The 21,019-nt window shown below is 37.0% G+C and overlaps 1 protein-coding gene across 1 annotated transcript in view; it reads left to right on the top strand.

The window, feature by feature from the left end:
- Positions 1-459: 459 nt before the first annotated feature.
- LOC132557094 (uncharacterized) overlaps positions 460-21,019 on the top strand; it is a 54,523-nt gene continuing 33,963 nt past the window's right edge. The window contains exons 1-5 of the mRNA XM_060221583.1: positions 460-1,734; positions 4,029-4,224; positions 5,105-5,246; positions 6,798-6,963; positions 7,493-7,774. Coding sequence (XP_060077566.1) covers positions 513-1,734; positions 4,029-4,224; positions 5,105-5,246; positions 6,798-6,963; positions 7,493-7,774 — 2,008 coding nt within the window. The 5' untranslated portion in view covers positions 460-512. The remainder of the gene's footprint in view (positions 1,735-4,028; positions 4,225-5,104; positions 5,247-6,797; positions 6,964-7,492; positions 7,775-21,019) is intronic.

Here is a 21,019-nt window from a genome sequence, read left to right as displayed (position 1 = left end):
TCTTCATAAGTAATATTGTAAAGATCTTTGTGTATTTGCTTCTTTGATACTGTATTTTCATTTTACGATCCTAAAGTTGTTAAAAATGTTTCTGCTAATTATTTCGTGACTTTCTTCCTTTCTAGGTGATCACATGACTAAAGAATCAATATGTACAATGTAAAGAAGGAATGATGGTAACGTGAGTTAGTCACCATGACAACTTAGGTAGGATGTGACTGATGTGACTCAACAAAAATATAAACAAAGTGAAAATGGATGAAAAGGAGGACAAGGATGATATTGATGATGATGATGATGATGACAGTGATAACAAACAAACCAGATTTGGTTCAAATACAACTGGACATGGATTCAGAATGTTTAAGAGAATTGGATCTGGTCCAGAAATGCCATTCATGACTTCAAGGGGTTCCGCTGCTTTGCTGTTCAGTTTTTCACACAGTCCTTCAGCCTCAGGTACCATTCAGGTAGCTTCTAGACAGTTCAGCAGTTCTTTAGGTACTCATAGTATGTTATTTGGTGACTTTGGCGACAATACTTCATCTTCAACACAATTGCCTCCTCCTCCGGCTGCCAAGAGGGTTTCTGAAAGTCATGTTCGTTCAAAAGAACAAGAGAGAGAAAAGCTAGAAATGAAAATAAAAGAGCTTGAAGAACAAGTTGAGAAGTTGTCAAAAGAGAAGGAAGAAAAACTCTCTTCTTTAAATAATGATCAAGGTCAAAGTTCACATCAAAATGTGAAAGGTGAAAGGTCAGAAAAGAATGATGCTGGAGAAGAGGAAAGAAACCTGTTGGAAAAATCCAAAGAAGATGTAGACGTTGTCACAGAGAACGTAACATGTGCCCCAGTTCTGTCTAACGAAAGTAAAGCAGTTCCAGTTTCTAAATCTGCTGACATAAAAGAAGTCCCAATTTCTACACTTCTTAAAAAACACTCGTACAGTAAAGCTGAATTCAATCATAAGGAATTTCTGAATTCAGTGTTTTCCAATCCTCTGCCTGGTGCCAAAAGAGTTCAAGAAAGGGAGAAAACTGCAGCCTGGAGTATTTCACCAGGTGGTCCTGAAATATCCAGCAAGATACATCAGAGACCAAGGCAACCAGCTGATGAAGCATGGAATGATTTCTGGAGGGATGGAAGTTTTAAAGAAAGAAATATGGATCATGACTCGAAAAGTATGGAGGATGGAGTATTTGAAAATAAATTTCATGAAGTTGAATCACAACAGAATGTTGTAGAAATCTCACTGCCACTGAATCAAAATATCCCACATACAAGGGGAAGGAAAACTGTTGGCCACACTTACAGCAATGCTAGTTCTGATGACCTCAGCAGTGTGATAGTGACTGATTCAAAATCCAGCTCTGTTGATGGCTTTGAGAACATTCCAAATAAGGTATTATCTTCAAATGAAGCTCCACCGAATAGTAATAACCAGTCAGTTCATTCCAGTGAGGCAATGGAAATTCATGAACTTCCACCTTTGAAATATCCAGATCATTCACCTTTGGATCTTCCTTCTGGAAATTTTAAAAAACCATCTTCATTATCAAAGTCTAACAGCACAGAGTCTGAACACAACACCCAACTACCTCCCAAGAGAAAGTCCAATGAGATGAGTGTACCTTTGGAGAGCAGCTCAACTCTCCCAACAGAGTTTGATGAAGACGAGAATAGTAGTTACCAAGAATACCATGACAGTAACAGGAAAAACAACAAAAAAGTTACAGGTGAGTTAATATTGCAGGTGCATCAATGGCAGTAGCAGAACAAGCTACAGGTACAATGAGTCATTGTAACAGGTGAGTCAATGTTGAAAGTGAGTCTGTGTTACAAGTGAGTCAATCTCAGTAATAGAACTTGCTACAGAAAGGGAATAGGGCAAGCTACACACAAGATACAGGTGAGTCAGTAGCAAAACCAGCTACAGTAAAATTACAGGTGAGTCAGTGTCGCAGTTGAGTCAATGTTACAGGTGAGTCAATGACAATTACAGAACCTGCTACATAATTAGGTGATAGGGCAAGCTACACGAGAGTCTTTAGCAGTTAGAGGATAGTAATCATGTATGGAAATGTGAAAAGTTATTAATTCTTATACATATGAAATAGGCCTTGTAGTCTATATATATGAAATAGGCCTTGTAATCTATACGTATGAAATAGGCCTTGTAATCTATATATATGAAATAGGCCTTGTAATCTATACATATGAAATAGGCCTTGTAATCTATATATATGAAATAGGCCTTGTAATCTATATGTATGAAATAGGCCTTGTAATCTATACGTATGAAATAGGCCTTGTAATTTATACAAATGAAATAGGCCTTGTAATCTATACATATGAAATAGGCCTTGTAATCTATACATATGAAATAGGCCTTGTAATTTATACAAATGAAATAGGCCTTGTAATCTATATATGAAATAGGCCTTGTAATCTATATATATGAAATAGGCCTTGTAATTTATACAAATGAAATAGGCCTTGTAATTTATACAAATGAAATAGGCCTTGTAATTTATACAAATGAAATAGGCCTTGTAATTTATACAAATGAAATAGGCCTTGTAATCTATACATATGAAATAGGTCTTGTAATCTATACAAATGAAATAGGCCTTGTAATCTATACAAATGAAATAGGCCTTGTAATTTATACATATGAAATAGGCCTTGTAATCTATACGTATTAAATAGGCCTTGTAATTTATACAAATGAAATAGGCCTTGTAATTTATACAAATGAAATAGGCCTTGTAATTTATACAAATGAAATAGGCCTTGTAATTTATATAAATGAAATAGGCCTTGTAATGAAATAGGTCTTGCAATTTATACAAATGAAATAGGCCTTGTAATCTATATATATGAAATAGGCCTTGTAATCTATACGTATTAAATAGGCCTTGTAATTTATACAAATGAAATAGGCCTTGTAATTTATACAAATGAAATAGGCCTTGTAATTTATACGTATGAAATAGGTCTTGTAATTTATACAAATGAAATAGGCCTTGTAATCTATATATATGAAATAGGCCTTGTAATCTATACGTATGAAATAGGTCTTGTAATTTATACGTATGAAATAAGCCTTGTAATTTATACAAATGAAATAGGCCTTGTAATCTATATATATGAAATAGGTCTTGTAATCTATGATTTATGTTGTAACATACCAACCATCTATGGATTTTCCACATTTTTGTGATGTAAAACCCTATATTGAGACTAATAGATATGTACTTACAACATTAGTTATTATTTCTAGAAAAGATTCAATCAAATATTGAGGTCCTATGATTTCCTGTTTGGTAATTCCTTTTTGATACTTCCGTATGCATCAGTGATACTTATCACACTGATGACCTTGTTCTGTGTATCTCATTGTCCAGATGTTATAATTTATATATAAGACAAAGTGAGTAAGTTGCAAAAGGTCAAAGGTCATACTTTGCATTTGAACTTCCTGGTCATGTCAATTTAGGCAGATAACAAAGAATGTGTATTTCAATTTATTTGGTTGTAATTTTGTCACCACATGGAGATTTGTAAATATGTCACACTTTCTGGTCTGTGTTAAAGGTTAAAGGTCATTTTTTAATGTGACTGTATTACTTTGTCAATTAACTTATAATACAGTAAAGGGGTAAGGTCAAATTCCAGTAAAGGGTAAAGGCCAATTCCAGTAAAGGGTAAAGGTCAATTTGCAGTGCAAGGTAAAGGTCACATGCAAATAAAGGTCAAATTCTAGTGATGGGTAAAGTCTGAGTTTGGTAAATTGTAAAGGTCAAATTCGAGTGAAAGATAAATGTCGCATGCCAGTAACGGTCAAATTCCAGTAAAGGGTAAAAGTGAACTTTTCTGTGAAAGTAAAATAGTCAAGATTACGTCAGTAATTGACATTCACAACTACATATTTCTCAGGCGTAGAAAGGTAAACGTCTACTTTGTATCATTTTGAATTCCAGCAGTGTAGATTATCATAACCTTATGAGAGTGTGTTTTGTGTTGACAGGCAGTGGTATAGCTCATAGTGTCTCGCCCTACACCAGTTACGTGGCATCACTACAGTCACTAGCTGATCACAATGGATACATCATCAAAGATGTCACTCCCGATGGCAATTGTATGTTTAGTGCCATCATTGATCAGCTGCGTATCCAAGGCAACTTTGATCTCACTCCAAACTCGCTGAGGAAAACGGCTGTGGAGTAAGTGTTTACTTTGAAATTTTCGTAGTATTCATATATTGTATAATTATAACAGAAATATCTCATTTAAACAGCTTACAAAATTAAAACGGATACAAGGTGAGTGAAAATGTTTATAGATTGAAAACTTCACTTCAGATTTATCTGTAAACTAATATCAATTTTCAAAGTGCTGTCACTGAGTCCCACCAGGTACATAATTTGTGGCCTAGCTGTAATTTACATCTTTAAGTGGTTATCATCTTATGTAATGTAGGGAAAATAATCAATCAATAAATAATAAAGCTTATGGACTAGCTGTCAGTTCACTTTATAAAAGGCTGAAACTAGTCTGTAGAGAAATCCTGGCTGCTATGACAGGAGTTCTAAACTGTCTCTGTCACTCAGTTGATGGAGCCTGCTTCTCTAGCTCATTTGGTGTAGGCATGTATTCTCATGCTGGAGTTTGATTCCTATCAGAATATGTCAGAGGTAAATTGGCAAATCTTATATTTTGTCTTTTATAATTTATACTGCTATTTCGTGAAAAGTACTGGATTTTTTTTTCCTGATCTCATATGTAGTGTAGTTTTCCCATGGTCCCTGGTGATTGTTTGATTTTGATCTTGATCAGAAAAGCAAGATGGCTAACAGGCAACCATCTTGGATATAGTAGTGAAATAATAATGTTATCCCTAGTTCGTACAGTAATTCTCAAATTTCATTAATTAAGAGCAAAAACAGATGAGCGTAATTAAAAGAAGGGAAAAACCCAACTTTTAAAGAACAAATAAAGACAAAAAAAAAGTGGTTTCCTAGATCACTCTTGAATCTCTCGTTTTGTTTGAAATAATTGTAAGATAATGTTTGAAAATTGAAATTGTAAAAAAATGTTTTTCAGCTACCTAAAAGAAAACCCTAAGAACCAAGATGGAACTCATCTAGAGTCATTCCTGTCCACAGAGACTTGGGATGAATATCTCAAACGTATGGGACAAGAATCACAGTGGGGGGATCATATGGTACTACAGGCCTGTACAGAGGTAAAAAACAGAGGTGTTACACAAAAAAATATCTACAAATATTTATTAAGGTAAAGTACAGAGGTGTTACACATAAAAAATATCTACAAATATTTATTAAGGTAAAGTACAGAGGTGTTACATATAAAATATATCTATAAGTATTTATTGAGGTAAAGTACAGAGGTGTTACATATAAAATATATCTAAAAGTATTTATTGAGGTAAAGTTCAGTGGTGTTACACATTAAAGATATCTACAAATATTTATTGAGGTAAAGTACAGAGGCGTTACACCTATGTAGCGGGTTAGAGTTGTCTAGTGATGACAAAGCTGCTGGGTTCATGCTTCACATTTATTTGGTCAAAGGATTTAAAAGAAACATTCTGAAGTATACAGCTCTACTGAACTTAACATATCTCTCACAACACATACATACTGCTCACACACTATTAGACACTGACAATGGAAGCGAAATAATATATTTTTTTGATCTCATTTTACTTTCATTAACACAAATTATATAGTTCGAATACTTGTTATTTTCAGTAAATAAAACAACACCCAACATGCATCGTGCATTAACGTAGGCTAATACACCATGAATGATGGTTACAACATCTTACACAGAGAAAACGAATTGCAAACTACTTATATAAAATATAACACAGATCACAATAAGTACACGATATTGCAACATTACTGTCTAGAAGGGTTACACATGGTATTAGATACCTACATATATTTATTAATGTAAAGTACAGAGGGGTTACAAATGATAATAGATACCTTCATATATATTTATTAAGGTAAAGTACAGAGGAGTTACACATGATTATGGATATACATATACAAATATTTATAAGTACAAAGAGGTTACATGCAGTAAATATTTAGAGAGATAAAATACAGTGGGATCACTCAGGTACTTTACTACAAACTTGTTATATGTTTAAAAAAAAAATCACAGAAGCAATTAGCTTGGTAAAGGACTATGTTTTATGGCCCCTAAATTCATGAGTTAAAATGTACTACTAAACTCTCAAATAAAGTTTGTCAGGTTTTGCTGACAAACTGTAGATTTAATTCTTGAACAAAGGGAATGTCAGATGAAAATATGCAAGGGCTTGATTACTACATCCTAAGGATGAATTGAAAATTTGTTCAAGAATACACCCACCACAAATATTCATGTTTTCCTAATTCATGCAAATTTGAAGCTACCATGACAACCAAAGCTGTAACAACAATTGACTTAAGTGACATTACAAAGGTATCAGGGAAATATTCTAAATTTGATTGGGTAGTTTTATAGTGGATTTTTAAAAAAAAATGGTCTTTCTAGGGGCCATAAAGTCCTAGACCAGACAGAGTCCTCTGAACTGTAGAAGCCTATACACTTTGTATGTAAAACTCGAGTGATACACTACACATTGTTATTTTATGTTGAGTTGTAGATTTCTGTAAAAAAAAAATTGCACTGAAGAGTTACAAGTGCATGATGTACTGTTAATTAAGACCGGTGAGACAGCCATCTGTAACTGAGGTTATATTGAGTTATTTAATTACAGGTTACCGGACATCGCATCGTTGTTTTCAAACAAAACACCAACAAAACTGTTTTGGTTCCAACGTATCAGGAATCGTCAGAGAATGATATTCTCACTCTGGGACACGTTGGGGAGTCACATTTTGTCAGTCTACGTCCAAAAGACTGGGAAGCCAATTGGCCGCTAAGTACGTATAGATCTAGTCTGGGTACAGCTATCTAATCGTTTAGTACTGTTAGGTGTCAAACCTGTCTATATAGGACATTGATAAGATCAGAGGAAAGTGGCCTGTATATACAGGTTGAATTATGATGCAATGTATTACAACGGAAACCAAAACAACTGTATTGCATCAAATTAACTTAACAAGATGTCTTTATAGACAGGTGACCTTTATGCAGAGGTTGAAGTCACCATGAATTGTATTGCATCATTAACTTAACAAGGGACTTTTGTAGACAGGTGACCTTTATGCAGAGGTTCATTCATCATCAAACATTACATATGTAAATAAAACAAAGAGATCTTTATAGACAGGTGGCCTTTGTTTGCAAGTTTGATCACCAAAAACTGTATAACATTAGGAACTTAAACAAGTGACCTTTATACAGAGTTGGCCTTAAGGCGTGTAAAGTTGTATATATATATATGAAGAAAAGATAAAATCTTATTATTCACAAGTTGATTAACTGTTTGATTCTATTATCTACTTAAAGTGGCACATGCACACAGAGCAAAAATGAAGGAGAAACAAAAATTGGCAAGAAAAAAATCTCGTAAACGAAAGAAATCTAAAGATAAAGGAAAGACCCCATCACCAGCTATGTCAGACAAAGAAGATTCCACATCTGTTGAAGAGAAAGGGATGACAAGTAATGACACACCTGAAGGCGCAACGAAGGAAGTGGTCACAGAGAGTGAACCCATCGAGGATGAGGTTGATGACGAAAGTGAAGAGGAGGCTGAATCTGAAGACCCAAAGGTCAAGACTACTGATGGTAAGTTCAGATTGGTTTTGTTATTAATGCTAGTAAATTCTTGGTAATCTGGCAGATTTGTTCATCATAGCTAGAAGTAAAAACCTATTGAATCTGCACTAGATTTTGTGAATATTGAAAAACTTCAGATGTTCAGATGAGGTTAGAAACAAAAAAGCTTAGAAATTATTGAAAAATATTCAAATATTCAATTAGTATTTCTGCTTGAAATTTTGAAAAACTAAATCAATGTTGTGTTTGAAATGGTTGTCTTCAGCTAGGAATAGCCAGATTATGATTAATTTACTGCTGTTTTTGAATGTTTTATGTCTTAACATCATGCTGGTGAGTTAAAATACTTCTGCAGCCAACAGCTTTTTTTTTCAGGTATACATATATCCTGTAATAAGCCCAGGGTTGGTTTGATTCATTGTTGCTTCGCATCCTGCGAAACAGCCAGGGTCATTTGAGGATGTGTCAGGTTTGGGTGGTTAAGGGTGATCAAAGTTTCAAGAGAAAAACCAACAACCTGCAGCCATTAGTAATAAGCCCTCAAGGATTTCTGGCCATTTCTTATGAGTGTGTGGAGGCTTTATATTGCTATCATGGGTACATTATCACATGTAAGTGTGTGGTTAGAGGTTTGTGGTTGATGGTGTACATGTAAGTGTGTGGAGGTTTGTGGTTGATGGGTACATGTAAGTGTGTGGAGGTTTGTGGTTGATGGGTACATGTAAGTGTGTGGAGGTTTGTGGTTGATGGGTACATGTAAGTGTGTGGAGGTTTGTGGTGTGATGGGTTGATGGGTACATGTAAGTGTGTGGAGGTTTGTGTGTGAGGTTTGTGGTGGGTACATGTATGGGTACATGTGTGTGTGGAGGTTTGTGGTTGATGGGTACATGTAAGTGTGTGGAGGTTTGTAAAAGGTGTGTGTGATTTGTGGTATGGGTACATGTAAGTGTGTGGAGGTTTGTGGTTGATGGGTACATGTAAGTGTGTGGAGGTTTGTGGTTGATGGGTACATGTAAGTGTGTGGAGGTTTGTGGTTGATGTACATGTAAGTGTGTGGAGGTTTGTGGTTGATGGGTACATGTAAGTGTGTGGAGGTTTGTGGTTGATGGGTACATGTAAGTGTGTGGAGGTTTGTGGTTGATGGGTACATGTAAGTGTGTGGAGGTTTGTGGTTGATGGGTACATGTAAGTGTGTGGAGGTTTGTGGTTGATGGGTACATGTAAGTGTGTGGAGGTTTGTGGTTGATGGGTACATGTAAGTGTGTGGAGGTTTGTGGTTGATGGGTACATGTAAGTGTGTGGAGGTTTGTGGTTGATGGGTACATGTAAGTGTGTGGAGGTTTGTGGTTGATGGGTACATGTAAGTGTGTGGAGGTTTGTGGTTGATGGGTACATGTAAGTGTGTGGAGGTTTGTGGTTGATGGGTACATGTAAGTGTGTGGAGGTTTGTGGTTGATGGGTACATGTAAGTGTGTGGAGGTTTGTGGTTGATGGGTACATGTAAGTGTGTGTACATGTTGTGTGGTTGATGGGTACATGTAAGTGTGTGGAGGTTTGTGGTTGATGGGTACATGTAAGTGTGTGGAGGTTTGTGGTTGATGGGTACATGTAAGTGTGTGGAGGTTTGTGGTTGATGGGTACATGTAAGTGTGTGGAGGTTTGTGGTTGATGGGTACATGTAAGTGTGTGGAGGTTTGTGGTTGATGGGTACATGTAAGTGTGTGGAGGTTTGTGGTTGATGGGTACATGTAAGTGTGTGTAGGTTTGTGGTTGATGGGTACATGTAAGTGTGTGGAGGTTTGTGGTTGATGGGTACATGTAAGTGTGTGGTTGATGGGTACATGTAAGTGTGTGGAGGTTTGTGGTTGATGGGTACATGTAAGTGTGTGGAGGTTTGTGGTTGATGGGTACATGTAAGTGTGTGGAGGTTTGTGGTTGATGGGTACATGTAAGTGTGTGGAGGTTTGTGGTTGATGGGTACATGTAAGTTTGTTGAGGTTTGTGGTTGATGTGTACATGTAAGTGTGTGGAGGTTTGTGGTTGATGGGTACATGTAAGTGTGTGGAGGTTTGTGGTTGATGGGTACATGTAAGTGTGTGGAGGTTTGTGGTTGATGGGTACATGTAAGTGTGTGGAGGTTTGTGGTTGATGGGTACATGTAAGTGTGTGGAGGTTTGTGGTTGATGGGTACATGTAAGTGTGTGGAGGTTTGTGGTTGATGGGTACATGTAAGTGTGTGGAGGTTTGTGGTTGATGGGTACATGTAAGTGTGTGGAGGTTTGTGGTTGATGGGTACATGTAAGTGTGTGGAGGTTTGTGGTTGATGGGTACATGTAAGTGTGTGGAGGTTTGTGGTTGATGGGTACATGTAAGTGTGTGGAGGTTTGTGGTTGATGGGTACATGTAAGTGTGTGGAGGTTTGTGGTTGATGGGTACATGTAAGTGTGTGGAGGTTTGTGGTTGATGGGTACATGTAAGTGTGTGGAGGTTTGTGGTTGATGGGTACATGTAAGTGTGTGGAGGTTTTTGTGGTTGATGGGTACATGTAAGTGTGTGGAGGTTTGTGGTTGTTGGGTACATGTAAGTGTGTGGAGGTTTGTGGTTGATGGGTACATGTAAGTGTGTGGAGGTTTTTGTGGTTGATGGGTACATGTAAGTGTGTGGAGGTTTGTGGTTGATGGGTACATGTAAGTGTGTGGAGGTTTGTGGTTGATGGGTACATGTAAGTGTGTGGAGGTTTGTGGTTGATGAGTACATGTAAGTGTGTGGAGGTTTGTGGTTGATGGGTACAGGTTTGTGGTTGATGGGTACATGTAAGTGTGTGGAGGTTTGTGGTTGATGGGTACATGTAAGTGTGTGGAGGTTTGTGGTTGATGGGTACATGTAAGTGTGTGGAGGTTTGTGGTTGATGGGTACATGTAAGTGTGTGGAGGTTTGTGGTTGATGGGTACATGTAAGTGTGTGGAGGTTTGTGGTTGATGGGTACATGTAAGTGTGTGGTTGATGGGTACATGTAAGTGTGTAGAGGTTTGTGGTTGATGAGTACATGTAAGTGTGTGGAGGTTTGTGGTTGATGGGTACATGTAAGTGTGTGGAGGTTTGTGGTTGATGGGTACATGTAAGTGTGTGGAGGTTTGTGGTTGATGGGTACATGTAAGTGTGTGGAGGTTTGTGGTTGATGGGTACATGTAAGTGTGTGGAGGTTTGTGGTTGATGGGTACATGTAAGTGTGTGGAGGTTTGTGGTTGATGGGTACATGTGTGTGTGGAGTGGTTGATGTGTGTACATGTAAGTGTGTGGAGGTTTGTGGTTGATGGGTACATGTAAGTGTGTGGAGGTTTGTGGTTGATGGGTACATGTAAGTGTGTGGAGGTTTGTGGTTGATGGGTACATGTAAGTGTGTGGAGGTTTGTGGTTGATGGGTACATGTAAGTGTGTGGAGGTTTGTGGTTGATGGGTACATGTAAGTGTGTGGAGGTTTGTGGTTGATGGGTACATGTAAGTGTGTGGAGGTTTGTGGTTGATGGGTACATGTAAGTGTGTGGAGGTTTGTGGTTGATGGGTACATGTAAGTGTGTGGAGGTGTGTGTTGTGGTTGATGGGTACATGTAAGTGTGTGGAGGTTTGTGGTTGATGGGTACATGTAAGTGTGTGGAGGTTTGTGGTTGATGGGTACATGTAAGTGTGTGGAGGTTTGTGGTTGATGGGTACATGTAAGTGTGTGGAGGTTTGTGGTTGATGGGTACATGTAAGTGTGTGGAGGTGTGTGGTTGATGGGTACATGTAAGTGTGTGGAGGTTTGTGGTTGATGGGTACATGTAAGTGTGTGGAGGTTTGTGGTTGATGGGTACATGTAAGTGTGTAGAGTAAGTGTGTAGAGGTTTGTGGTTGATGAGTACATGTAAGTGTGTGGAGGTTTGTGGTTGATGGGTACATGTAAGTGTGTGGAGGTTTGTGGTTGATGGGTACATGTAAGTGTGTGGAGGTTTGTGGTTGATGAAGTGTGTGGAGGTTTGTGGTTGATGTGTACATGTAGTGTGTGAGGTTTGTGGTTGATGGGTACATGTAAGTGTGTGGAGGTTTGTGGTTGATGGGTACATGTAAGTGTGTGGAGGTTTGTGGTTGATGGGTACATGTAAGTGTGTGGAGGTTTGTGGTTGATGGGTACATGTAAGTGTGTGGAGGTTTGTGGTTGATGGGTACATGTAAGTGTGTGGAGGTTTGTGGTTGATGGGTACATGTAAGTGTGTGGAGGTTTGTGGTTGATGGGTACATGTAAGTGTGTGGAGGTTTGTGGTTGATGTGTACATGTAAGTGTGTGGAGGTTTGTGGTTGATGGGTACATGTAAGTGTGTGGAGGTTTGTGGTTGATGGGTACATGTAAGTGTGTGGAGGTTTGTGGTTGATGGGTACATGTAAGTGTGTGGAGGTTTGTGGTTGATGGGTACATGTAAGTGTGTGGAGGTTTGTGGTTGATGGGTACATGTAAGTGTGTGGAGGTTTGTGGTTGATGGGTACATGTAAGTGTGTGGAGGTTTGTGGTTGATGGGTACATGTAAGTGTGTGGAGGTTTGTGGTTGATGTGTACATGTAAGTGTGTGGAGGTTTGTGGTTGATGGGTACATGTAAGTGTGTGGAGGTTTGTGGTTGATGGGTACATGTAAGTGTGTGGTGAGGTTTGTAAGTTGTGTGTACAGGTTTGTGGTTGATGGGTACATGTAAGTGTGTGGAGGTTTGTGGTTGATGGAAAGGTTTGTGGTTGATGGATACATGTAAGTGTGTAGAGGTTTGTGGTTGATGGGTACATGTAAGTGTGTGGTTGATGGGTACATGTAAGTGTATAGAGGTTTGTGGTTGATGAGTACATGTAAGTGTGTGGAGGTTTGTGGTTGATGGGTACATGTAAGTGTGTGGTTGAAGGGTACATGTAAGTGTGTGAAGGTTTGTGGTTGATGGGTACATGTAAGTGTGTGGAGGTTTGTGGTTGATGGGTACATGTAAGTGTGTGGTTGATGGGTACATGTAAGTGTGTGGTTGATGGGTACATGTAAGTGTGTAGAGGTTTGTGGTTGATGAGTACATGTAAGTGTGTGGAGGTTTGTGGTTGATGGGTACATGTAAGTGTGTGGAGGTTTGTGGTTGATGGGTACATGTAAGTGTGTGGAGGTTTGTGGTTGATGAGTACATGTAAGTGTGTGAAGGTTTGTGGTTGATGGGTACATGTAAGTGTGTAGAGGTTTGTGGTTGATGGGTACATGTAAGTGTGTGGAGGTTTGTGGTTGATGGGTACAGCTAAGTGTGTGATCAGAATGCCGGACAGGACTGATCAAGGTTAGAAGATTAAGAATATAAAAAAAGTGTGGGAAACAAAAATGGATATGAATGAGAACTAAAGATGACAATCAGAATAAAGGGAGATAATTCTTGACAATCAGAAATAGTAAAGGTAGATAATTTTTTATTTTAGGAAGAATAAAATGAAGGTGAATTAGAATAAATATACCTGTATATGAAGATGTGGATGTTTTAATCAAGAATATTTTGAATTGATAAATTTGTGAAGGAGATAGAAGATAAAATAAAATTGTTTATTTACTGGATTTGTCTCATGCTGGTATTTCTTGTACTGATTCAAATAAGAAAGCTGCAGACTCACTGCTCAAAAATCAGATGACAAACAGTTTTGCTCTTAGTGACCAAGTTCAGTGTGTCTGGTTTTTATCTTTCTTCTTTTTCTATGATATATGTGTTTTTAGTGAAAAAATCAGAAAATATTTTTTTTTAATTAGATCAATTTAGAATATTACAATATTATGAATTGATATAAATATACACTTAATGGTATTTTGAAAGATAATTATCATAACATAATGGATGTCTGCTGTCTATTCTGAATGCCTTACTTAAAGAAATGATCTGCATGTAAATAATACTGGAAACCTGCACTGAAACTATTTACCTTAAAATGTGATGATTAAACACTGTTGTTACAGTCTTGATTGAGTTCTATATATCACAGACAACTAAATATATATCTGCATACTGGAATACATATTTTCATGCAGCTCAATACAAGTTTCCAAAAAATAATTTCTATTCGATGGACAATTCATTTCGTTTCTAAATATAGCTCAATGAATCAACTTGTTCAAATTTCGATGAGGACATATGAATTCTTGGAGGAAGAGTACCTGCAAAATCAGTGAAAATAAAAACCCCAAAAATCAATGATTTTAAAGTCCACTGAACTTCTGGAATTAGTGCCCGGATCTATTGTCAGGGCGACTTGACTTCTGACTCCATGTCATTGGATTGGCTGATAATTAGGGACAACAAAGTAGTTGATCATTGAAATCTGTATCTGTATATTAAATGGATGTGTTTAGAGTAATGACATGAAATGCTTACAGAATGAAAACATATTTGTCTAAACAACATACAATAGAAATTATTATATTTATAGGGGAGTTATTTCCCTTTGATTACCATTGGAAAGGAAAATGACACAGCATTATGAGATATCTAAAAGATGAGAAAATCAGACCTTTTGACTTTTACAAATATTTTCATAATTATAAAGTACCTCACTGTAGTCAGTTGCATGTATGTAATTTCGACGACATATTCCATACTAAACTTTAAAAATACTTGAGTGAATATTCATCACTTCAATAGTTGGTTAATGAATCATCATTGGTATGAATCTTGATTTATAGACAATTTATCGGCTCATGTCAGATTTACACGGAGAAAATATAATGTTGAGGTTGTTGCACAGCACCAATATGTATCTTGATTGTTTACAGCTGTCTCAAAGACATGTTTACAGCTGTCTCAAAGACATGTTTACAGCTGTCTCAAAGACATGTTTACAGCTGTCTCAAAGACATGTTTACAGCTGTCTCAAAGTTTACAGCTGTCTCAAAGACATGTTTACAGCTGTCTCAAAGACATGTTTACAGCTGTCTCAAAGACGAATAAAATCGCCTCTATTTCAAGAGTACATGGGTTCATGTCTAGAAGGTTGTTTTATGTTGATAAGAATTCAGAGTTTGTTGTAATCTACACCAATATCAGAAGTGTGTTGGTTCCTAAGATACTTGCAAAATTGAACGACAAGTACAACAAGTGAATTGTATTTCTAATACTGAATCTGATGAGATATATAAAATAATACTGGGAAGGTAATTAAGGATATCAAACATGAATGAAATGATCCTGAGATTGTCCTGATTATTAAATCTTCCATATATGAATTTCTGATAATTTCAAGGAATATTCCAAATTTTAAATTCATCAGATTTGTCAGACCACCATCAGCAAATTCTGTGGTTTGTCCATCCATTCGTCGATTTTCAGATGACCATAAAGGGCCATGGTCTTCTTGATCTATTCATAGTTTTTCTAATTGTTATGAAGTTTCATAAAGATGTTTTACATTGTCTCTTAGAACCATATTAAACTTTGAGTGGGAAAGACTGAAAAATGTGTGATGGAAAAAGAAAATGTGATAAATACCTCAAAGTATTTATGTTGTTGACACTAAATGCATTGTAATTGATAAAGTTGTGAAAAGGACAGCAACTTTCTTGGTTTGAGTTTGGAATATATACGATAAATCTGCTGATCGAATACTTTTTTTCTTGGACATTTGCCAAGATGAGGAGCAATGAGTGCTTTTTCTGTGTAGTGTTTGAGACACCAAAATAAAGATGTCGTCCACAATGACTACCCACACAGTTTATTGTCATATATGAGGGCATAACCTGGATATATTGATGTTTTTGGATTCCTTAGTCAACGTGTTCCGTATCAAACTTGCATAAATGCTGTGAAAATTAAATCTGTTTGTTCTCTCACTTCAAAGAAGAAATTGGTCGGTTGGATGGTTACAGGTTTTCTGTCGCCTTGACCACTTTTCTTGGGTTTGTTTCACCGATGAAAGTCGATGTTCTGGCGACATGCGGGGGCCTGACCTGCATCCACCTCAAGTTCAAAGGTTAAGGCAACTACTCCTGGTTTTAACTTAGGAATCAAAGATATATATCTGCAGTGCCTAGCAGGGAGATTATACATATGAGTGATTTGATAAGCCATGGTCACTGCTACATCATCTGTCATGATGATGACCCTATACTACTGACCGTTGCAAGGCTAATTCCTTTGCATGTACTGGTTTTACTGCTGTTTTACATCCCACTAACAGCTAGGGTCAATAAAGGACCTGCCATGTTTTGGCATTGAAGGAAAACTGTATCTCCCAGAGATAAAACCTTCGCTCTGTGGGCAGTACCTGGCAGTTGTCCCACATAGCCCTCTAACCTGTGACCCTTAGACAGAAGGCTCATTATAAAGAAAGTGCGATGCTTTAATACCTTGGCCACCAGAACAATCACTGATCTGTGGGTGGTACCTGGTAACTGCCCCACAAAGGCCGCAAACCCGGTAGTCCAGAAGGAGATGGCTAGTGATAAAGACAGTCAGATGCTTTAACCACTTGGCCACCATGGTCCCTACGGCCCCCACCTTTGTATAGTAGTTATGTTTATATGCCCTTTTTATACAATCCTGGACCTCCACACTTGTATCCATACTCCAACACACACAGATTGATGTACAGAAATAATTTCATTCAATAGGTGTTTCATAGCTCCTGCTAGTTCAGTAATATACTTTGGAAAGATATTAATTTTCTGCATAAATGTAAGCACCAGATTAAGTGATACTTATGGTTCTGCCTCCACAACCTCACAACTGAGCGGATGACACTGAGAGAAACTGTAGGTATTGTCTGACAGAAGATATGTTTTTCTTTTTCTTCATATGTACAACTCTGATATATACCCTGTCCTTCCTTGGATTTTCCTGGTGATATTACTGTGGGTACAATTGTTATGTTTGAATGTTTCTCCAGTGATATTACTGTGGGTACAATTGTTATGTTTGAATGTTTCTCCAGTGATATTACTGTGGGTACAATTGTTATATTTGAATGTTTCTCCAGTGATATTACTGTGGGTACAATTGTTATATTTGAATGTTTCTCCAGTGATATTACTGTGGGTACAATTGTAATATTTGAATGTTTCTCCAGTGATATTACTGTGGGTACAATTGTTATATTTGAATGTTTCTCCAGTGATATTACTGTGGGTACAATTGTCATATTTGAATGTTTCTCCAGTGATATTACTGTGGGTACAATTGTCATATTTTAATGTTTCTCCAGTGATATTACTGTGGGTACAATTGTTATATTTTAATGTTTCTCCAGTGATATTACTGTGGGTACAATTGTTATATTTGAATGTTTCTCCAGTGATATTACTGTGGGTACAATTGTTATATTTGAATGTTTCTCCAGTGATATTACTGTGGGTACAATTGTTATATTTGAATGTTTCTCCAGTGATATTACTGTGGGTACAATTGTTATATTTGAATGTTTCTCCAGTGATATTACTGTGGGTACAATTGTTATATTTGAATGTTTCTCCAGTGATATTACTGTGGGTACAATTGTTATATTTGAATGTTTCTCCAGTGATATTACTGTGGGTACAATTGTTATATTTGAATGTTTCTCCAGTGATATTACTGTGGGTACAATTGTTATATTTGAATGTTTCTCCAGTGATATTACTGTGGGTACAATTGTTATATTTTAATGTTTCTCCAGTGATATTACTGTGGGTACAATTGTTATATTTGAATGTTTCTCCAGTGATATTACTGTGGGTACAATTGTTATATTTGAATGTTTCTCCAGTGATATTACTGTGGGTACAATTGTTATGTTTTAATGTTTCTCCAGTGATATTACTGTGGGTACAATTGCTATATTTTAATGTTTCTCCAGTGATATTACTGTGGGTACAATTGTTATATTTGAATGTTTCTCCAGTGATATTACTGTGGGTACAATTGTTATATTTGAATGTTTCTCCAGTGATATTACTGTGGGTACAATTGTTATATTTTAATGTTTCTCCAGTGATATTACTGTGGGTACAATTGTTATATTTTAATGTTTCTCCAGTGATATTACTGTGGGTACAATTGTTATATTTGAATGTTTCTCCAGTGATATTACTGTGGGTACAATTGTTATATTTTAATGTTTCTCCAGTGATATTACTGTGGGTACAATTGTCATATTTGAATGTTTCTCCAGTGATATTACTGTGGGTACAATTGTAATATTTGAATGTTTCTCCAGTGATATTACTGTGGGTACAATTGTAATATTTGAATGTTTCTCCAGTGATATTACTGTGGGTACAATTGTCATATTTGAATGTTTCTCCAGTGATATTACTGTGGGTACAATTGTAATATTTGAATGTTTCTCCAGTGATATTACTGTGGGTACAATTGTTATATTTGAATGTTTCTCCAGTGATATTACTGTGGGTACAATTGTTATATTTGAATGTTTCTCCAGTGATATTACTGTGGGTACAATTGTAATATTTGAATGTTTCTCCAGTGATATTACTGTGGGTACAATTGTTATATTTGAATGTTTCTCCAGTGATATTACTATGGATAAGAAGTGCGAATAATGAATTAAAACAAATGCAGCATTGTTAATAATTAGAATTATATTGAAATATGAATGATTCAGTAAAACACGTTTATACATTTAATCTCTACCTTTTTATAAACATTCCTTAACTTAACGAAGTTCCACTATGTATTTTATCCTTACTAATATAACTATGCTTCATGAAATTACGGAACTCCGTTAAGTTAAGGAACATTTATGAACCTATGACTTAGTCTTACCTTTAACTTTTGAAAACCTTCACATTATCAAAGGAAATAAGAATTTGTGAAATTGCAGGGTATATTTCATTTTAAAAAAAAAAATCATTTTAAACAATTTTTGGTCATGTTATGTTTTGATCCTAAAAACTGGACTTTGCAATTGACTTTGGAAAAATAAGAAATAAAAATGAAACGTTTATTGTGGTTTAGAAATTATGGCTCTGCAGTTTGAAGATCATTATGAAACGTGTTTTACTGTATCTGTTTCAGATGACCCTGACCTCATGTCAGATGACCCTGATCTCTTGTCAGATGACCTTGACCTCGTGTTAAATCCAGTAGCCATTGACACCAATAGTGGTATTCCTTTGCCTCATCTAAGTTTCCTTCTGAGACAGTTTGTCAAGCCTTCGTATCTGTGCGTGGAGATTCCTAAAAATATACCATCTTTCTGTAATATGGGCACCAGTGTTGAGACATATGTGTTGGGCAGCTTAACAGAGGGATTTTGTGTACATTTTATCGACTACACTGACCCGCCACAGCTCACGTCCCCTGTTATATATTGCCCAACAGTCGTCGGCGTTTGTAAGGAGGTGTTAGTTAGGTTGCAAAGTGACTATCAGGCTAATGATGCAGACTTGTTTGCAGACACAACTCTAACACATCCTGGGTATGTGCATCTTGTTCCAGTCAATGAAAGACTGTGGCCTGATCTTGTGACCTACATAGAGAAAAAGCCTTTCCTATCACACATCACACTTGCAATAGATGACAGTTCAGTTAGTGCACAGATGCAAAATAAGGTTTACACTGGATACAAATGTGCTTCATGGCCTGAGTGTGCAATGGAATGGTTCTCACGAAATCGACTCACTGGATGGCCAGGAAATGAAATCATGCACAAAATACTGAACACGGAATGTTTAGTCATTTCTAGGTCTCACCTAAACTGTATTTGGCCTAATATGGAGTACCAGTTTGTATTTCCAAAGGCAGAAGCAATTCTTGCTAAAAATGCTCTGATGTATGAACAAAGACTTTGTTTCAATGCTTTCAAAACTTTAGTGGATTTCAGTCTCAGGAACAGCAAGGTTAAACTTAGTACTACGCACCTAAAATCAGTCATGTACAATGCATGTGAGACCATCCCTTTGTCCAGCTGGGGACACAATAGTGGTGCGTGCCTAATCTATCTACTGGACAGTCTGAGGAAGCAATTGCAAGCCAGGAACATTCCAAACTACTTCATCAGCCAAAACAATATGGTGGATCATTTAGACGAAGAAGCCTTTGAGATGCTGCTGGAACATGTGACTGTTATAAGAAAGTTCCCGGTGATGGCGTTGTACCACATTATGGAACACCATGATCTGCGACTTTCCTGGATGGCTAGTTTGGTTCTCGATGACCTTCCACTGTTTCTCGAACATAGACAAATAAACAGGACAGTCCGTGAGGCATTTGTTCCAGCTGTATTACACCTGGCGAAGCTGTTTTTTTATGACAGCAAATACAAAGATGGATATTCAACTGCACAAGATGCTTACAGTGAGTTCTTGATGCAAGTTCCAGATGAAGAGTATGCCTTGGAGAACCACCCAACTGGAGGTGACCAGAACGGAAAAGAAGACGATTTTAGAAAAATTCTTCACAATGTTGTTAAAAAAGAAGTAGGTGATAATCGGCATTTTCTTGCCTACCATTTTGATACTGGCCTTGGAACCTCTATACTGGAAGATCTCTTTAGAGGATCAGACATAAAAACTATTGCTCATCTGATTGGAAATGAGGCTGCAGGTCCATTAGCCTTGATTCCCATTCCTCCTGGTGTATATGGACATATAGGAAAAGAGTTGTCCTTCCTGGACACCTGTGCATATAGAATGTTTCAACAAAAAAAAATGGATATTGCTGTCAGTGTCTTACGTGGTGGGATCCAGAAAGGAAACAAAGAGCGCGAGTCTAGCGTTATTGAGATCAGTGATATCACGGATGAAAACATGAAAAAGGACATTGCTAAGCAGACATACAGTATAATGTCTACTTTTAACTGCCAGCTAGCTAATATGTACAATCATTTATATGCCTGTTATTCCGAGATGGGCAGTATTGAACTGCTTCAGGAAGTCATTGAAGACTATGAGGATCTATGCGATATGATTGGATTGCCGTATTTCTATCAGGATGTGGTCGAAATTTGGTACAAACTCGGCAATATCGAAAGGTCACGTCAGGCCAAACGCAAACTGAAAGCACTTAGCAGTTCATCAGAATTTATCAACGAAGTGTGGCACATGAAATGATCATGTTCATACATAGAAAAGACTTTGATGTGACAGATATGTGTCATATAGTAACATTTAAACATTGATTTTTAAAGCTACACTGTTGTAAAGTGAAAAGTTTGGAATCAAGTAATTGAGTGTACCTCTCTAAGGTGTGTTGATAAGTCTTTTTGAAAAAATTGTGAACTTATGAAAT

The sequence above is a fragment of the Ylistrum balloti genome, unplaced genomic scaffold (assembly GCF_031769215.1).
Source record: "Ylistrum balloti isolate Yb309-2 unplaced genomic scaffold, AGI_CSIRO_Ybal_v1 Utg370622, whole genome shotgun sequence".
Taxonomy (NCBI): Eukaryota; Metazoa; Mollusca; class Bivalvia; order Pectinida; family Pectinidae; genus Ylistrum; species Ylistrum balloti.
Note: the sequence above shows the minus strand (reverse complement) of the source record. Positions and strands in the feature narration are given on the sequence as shown.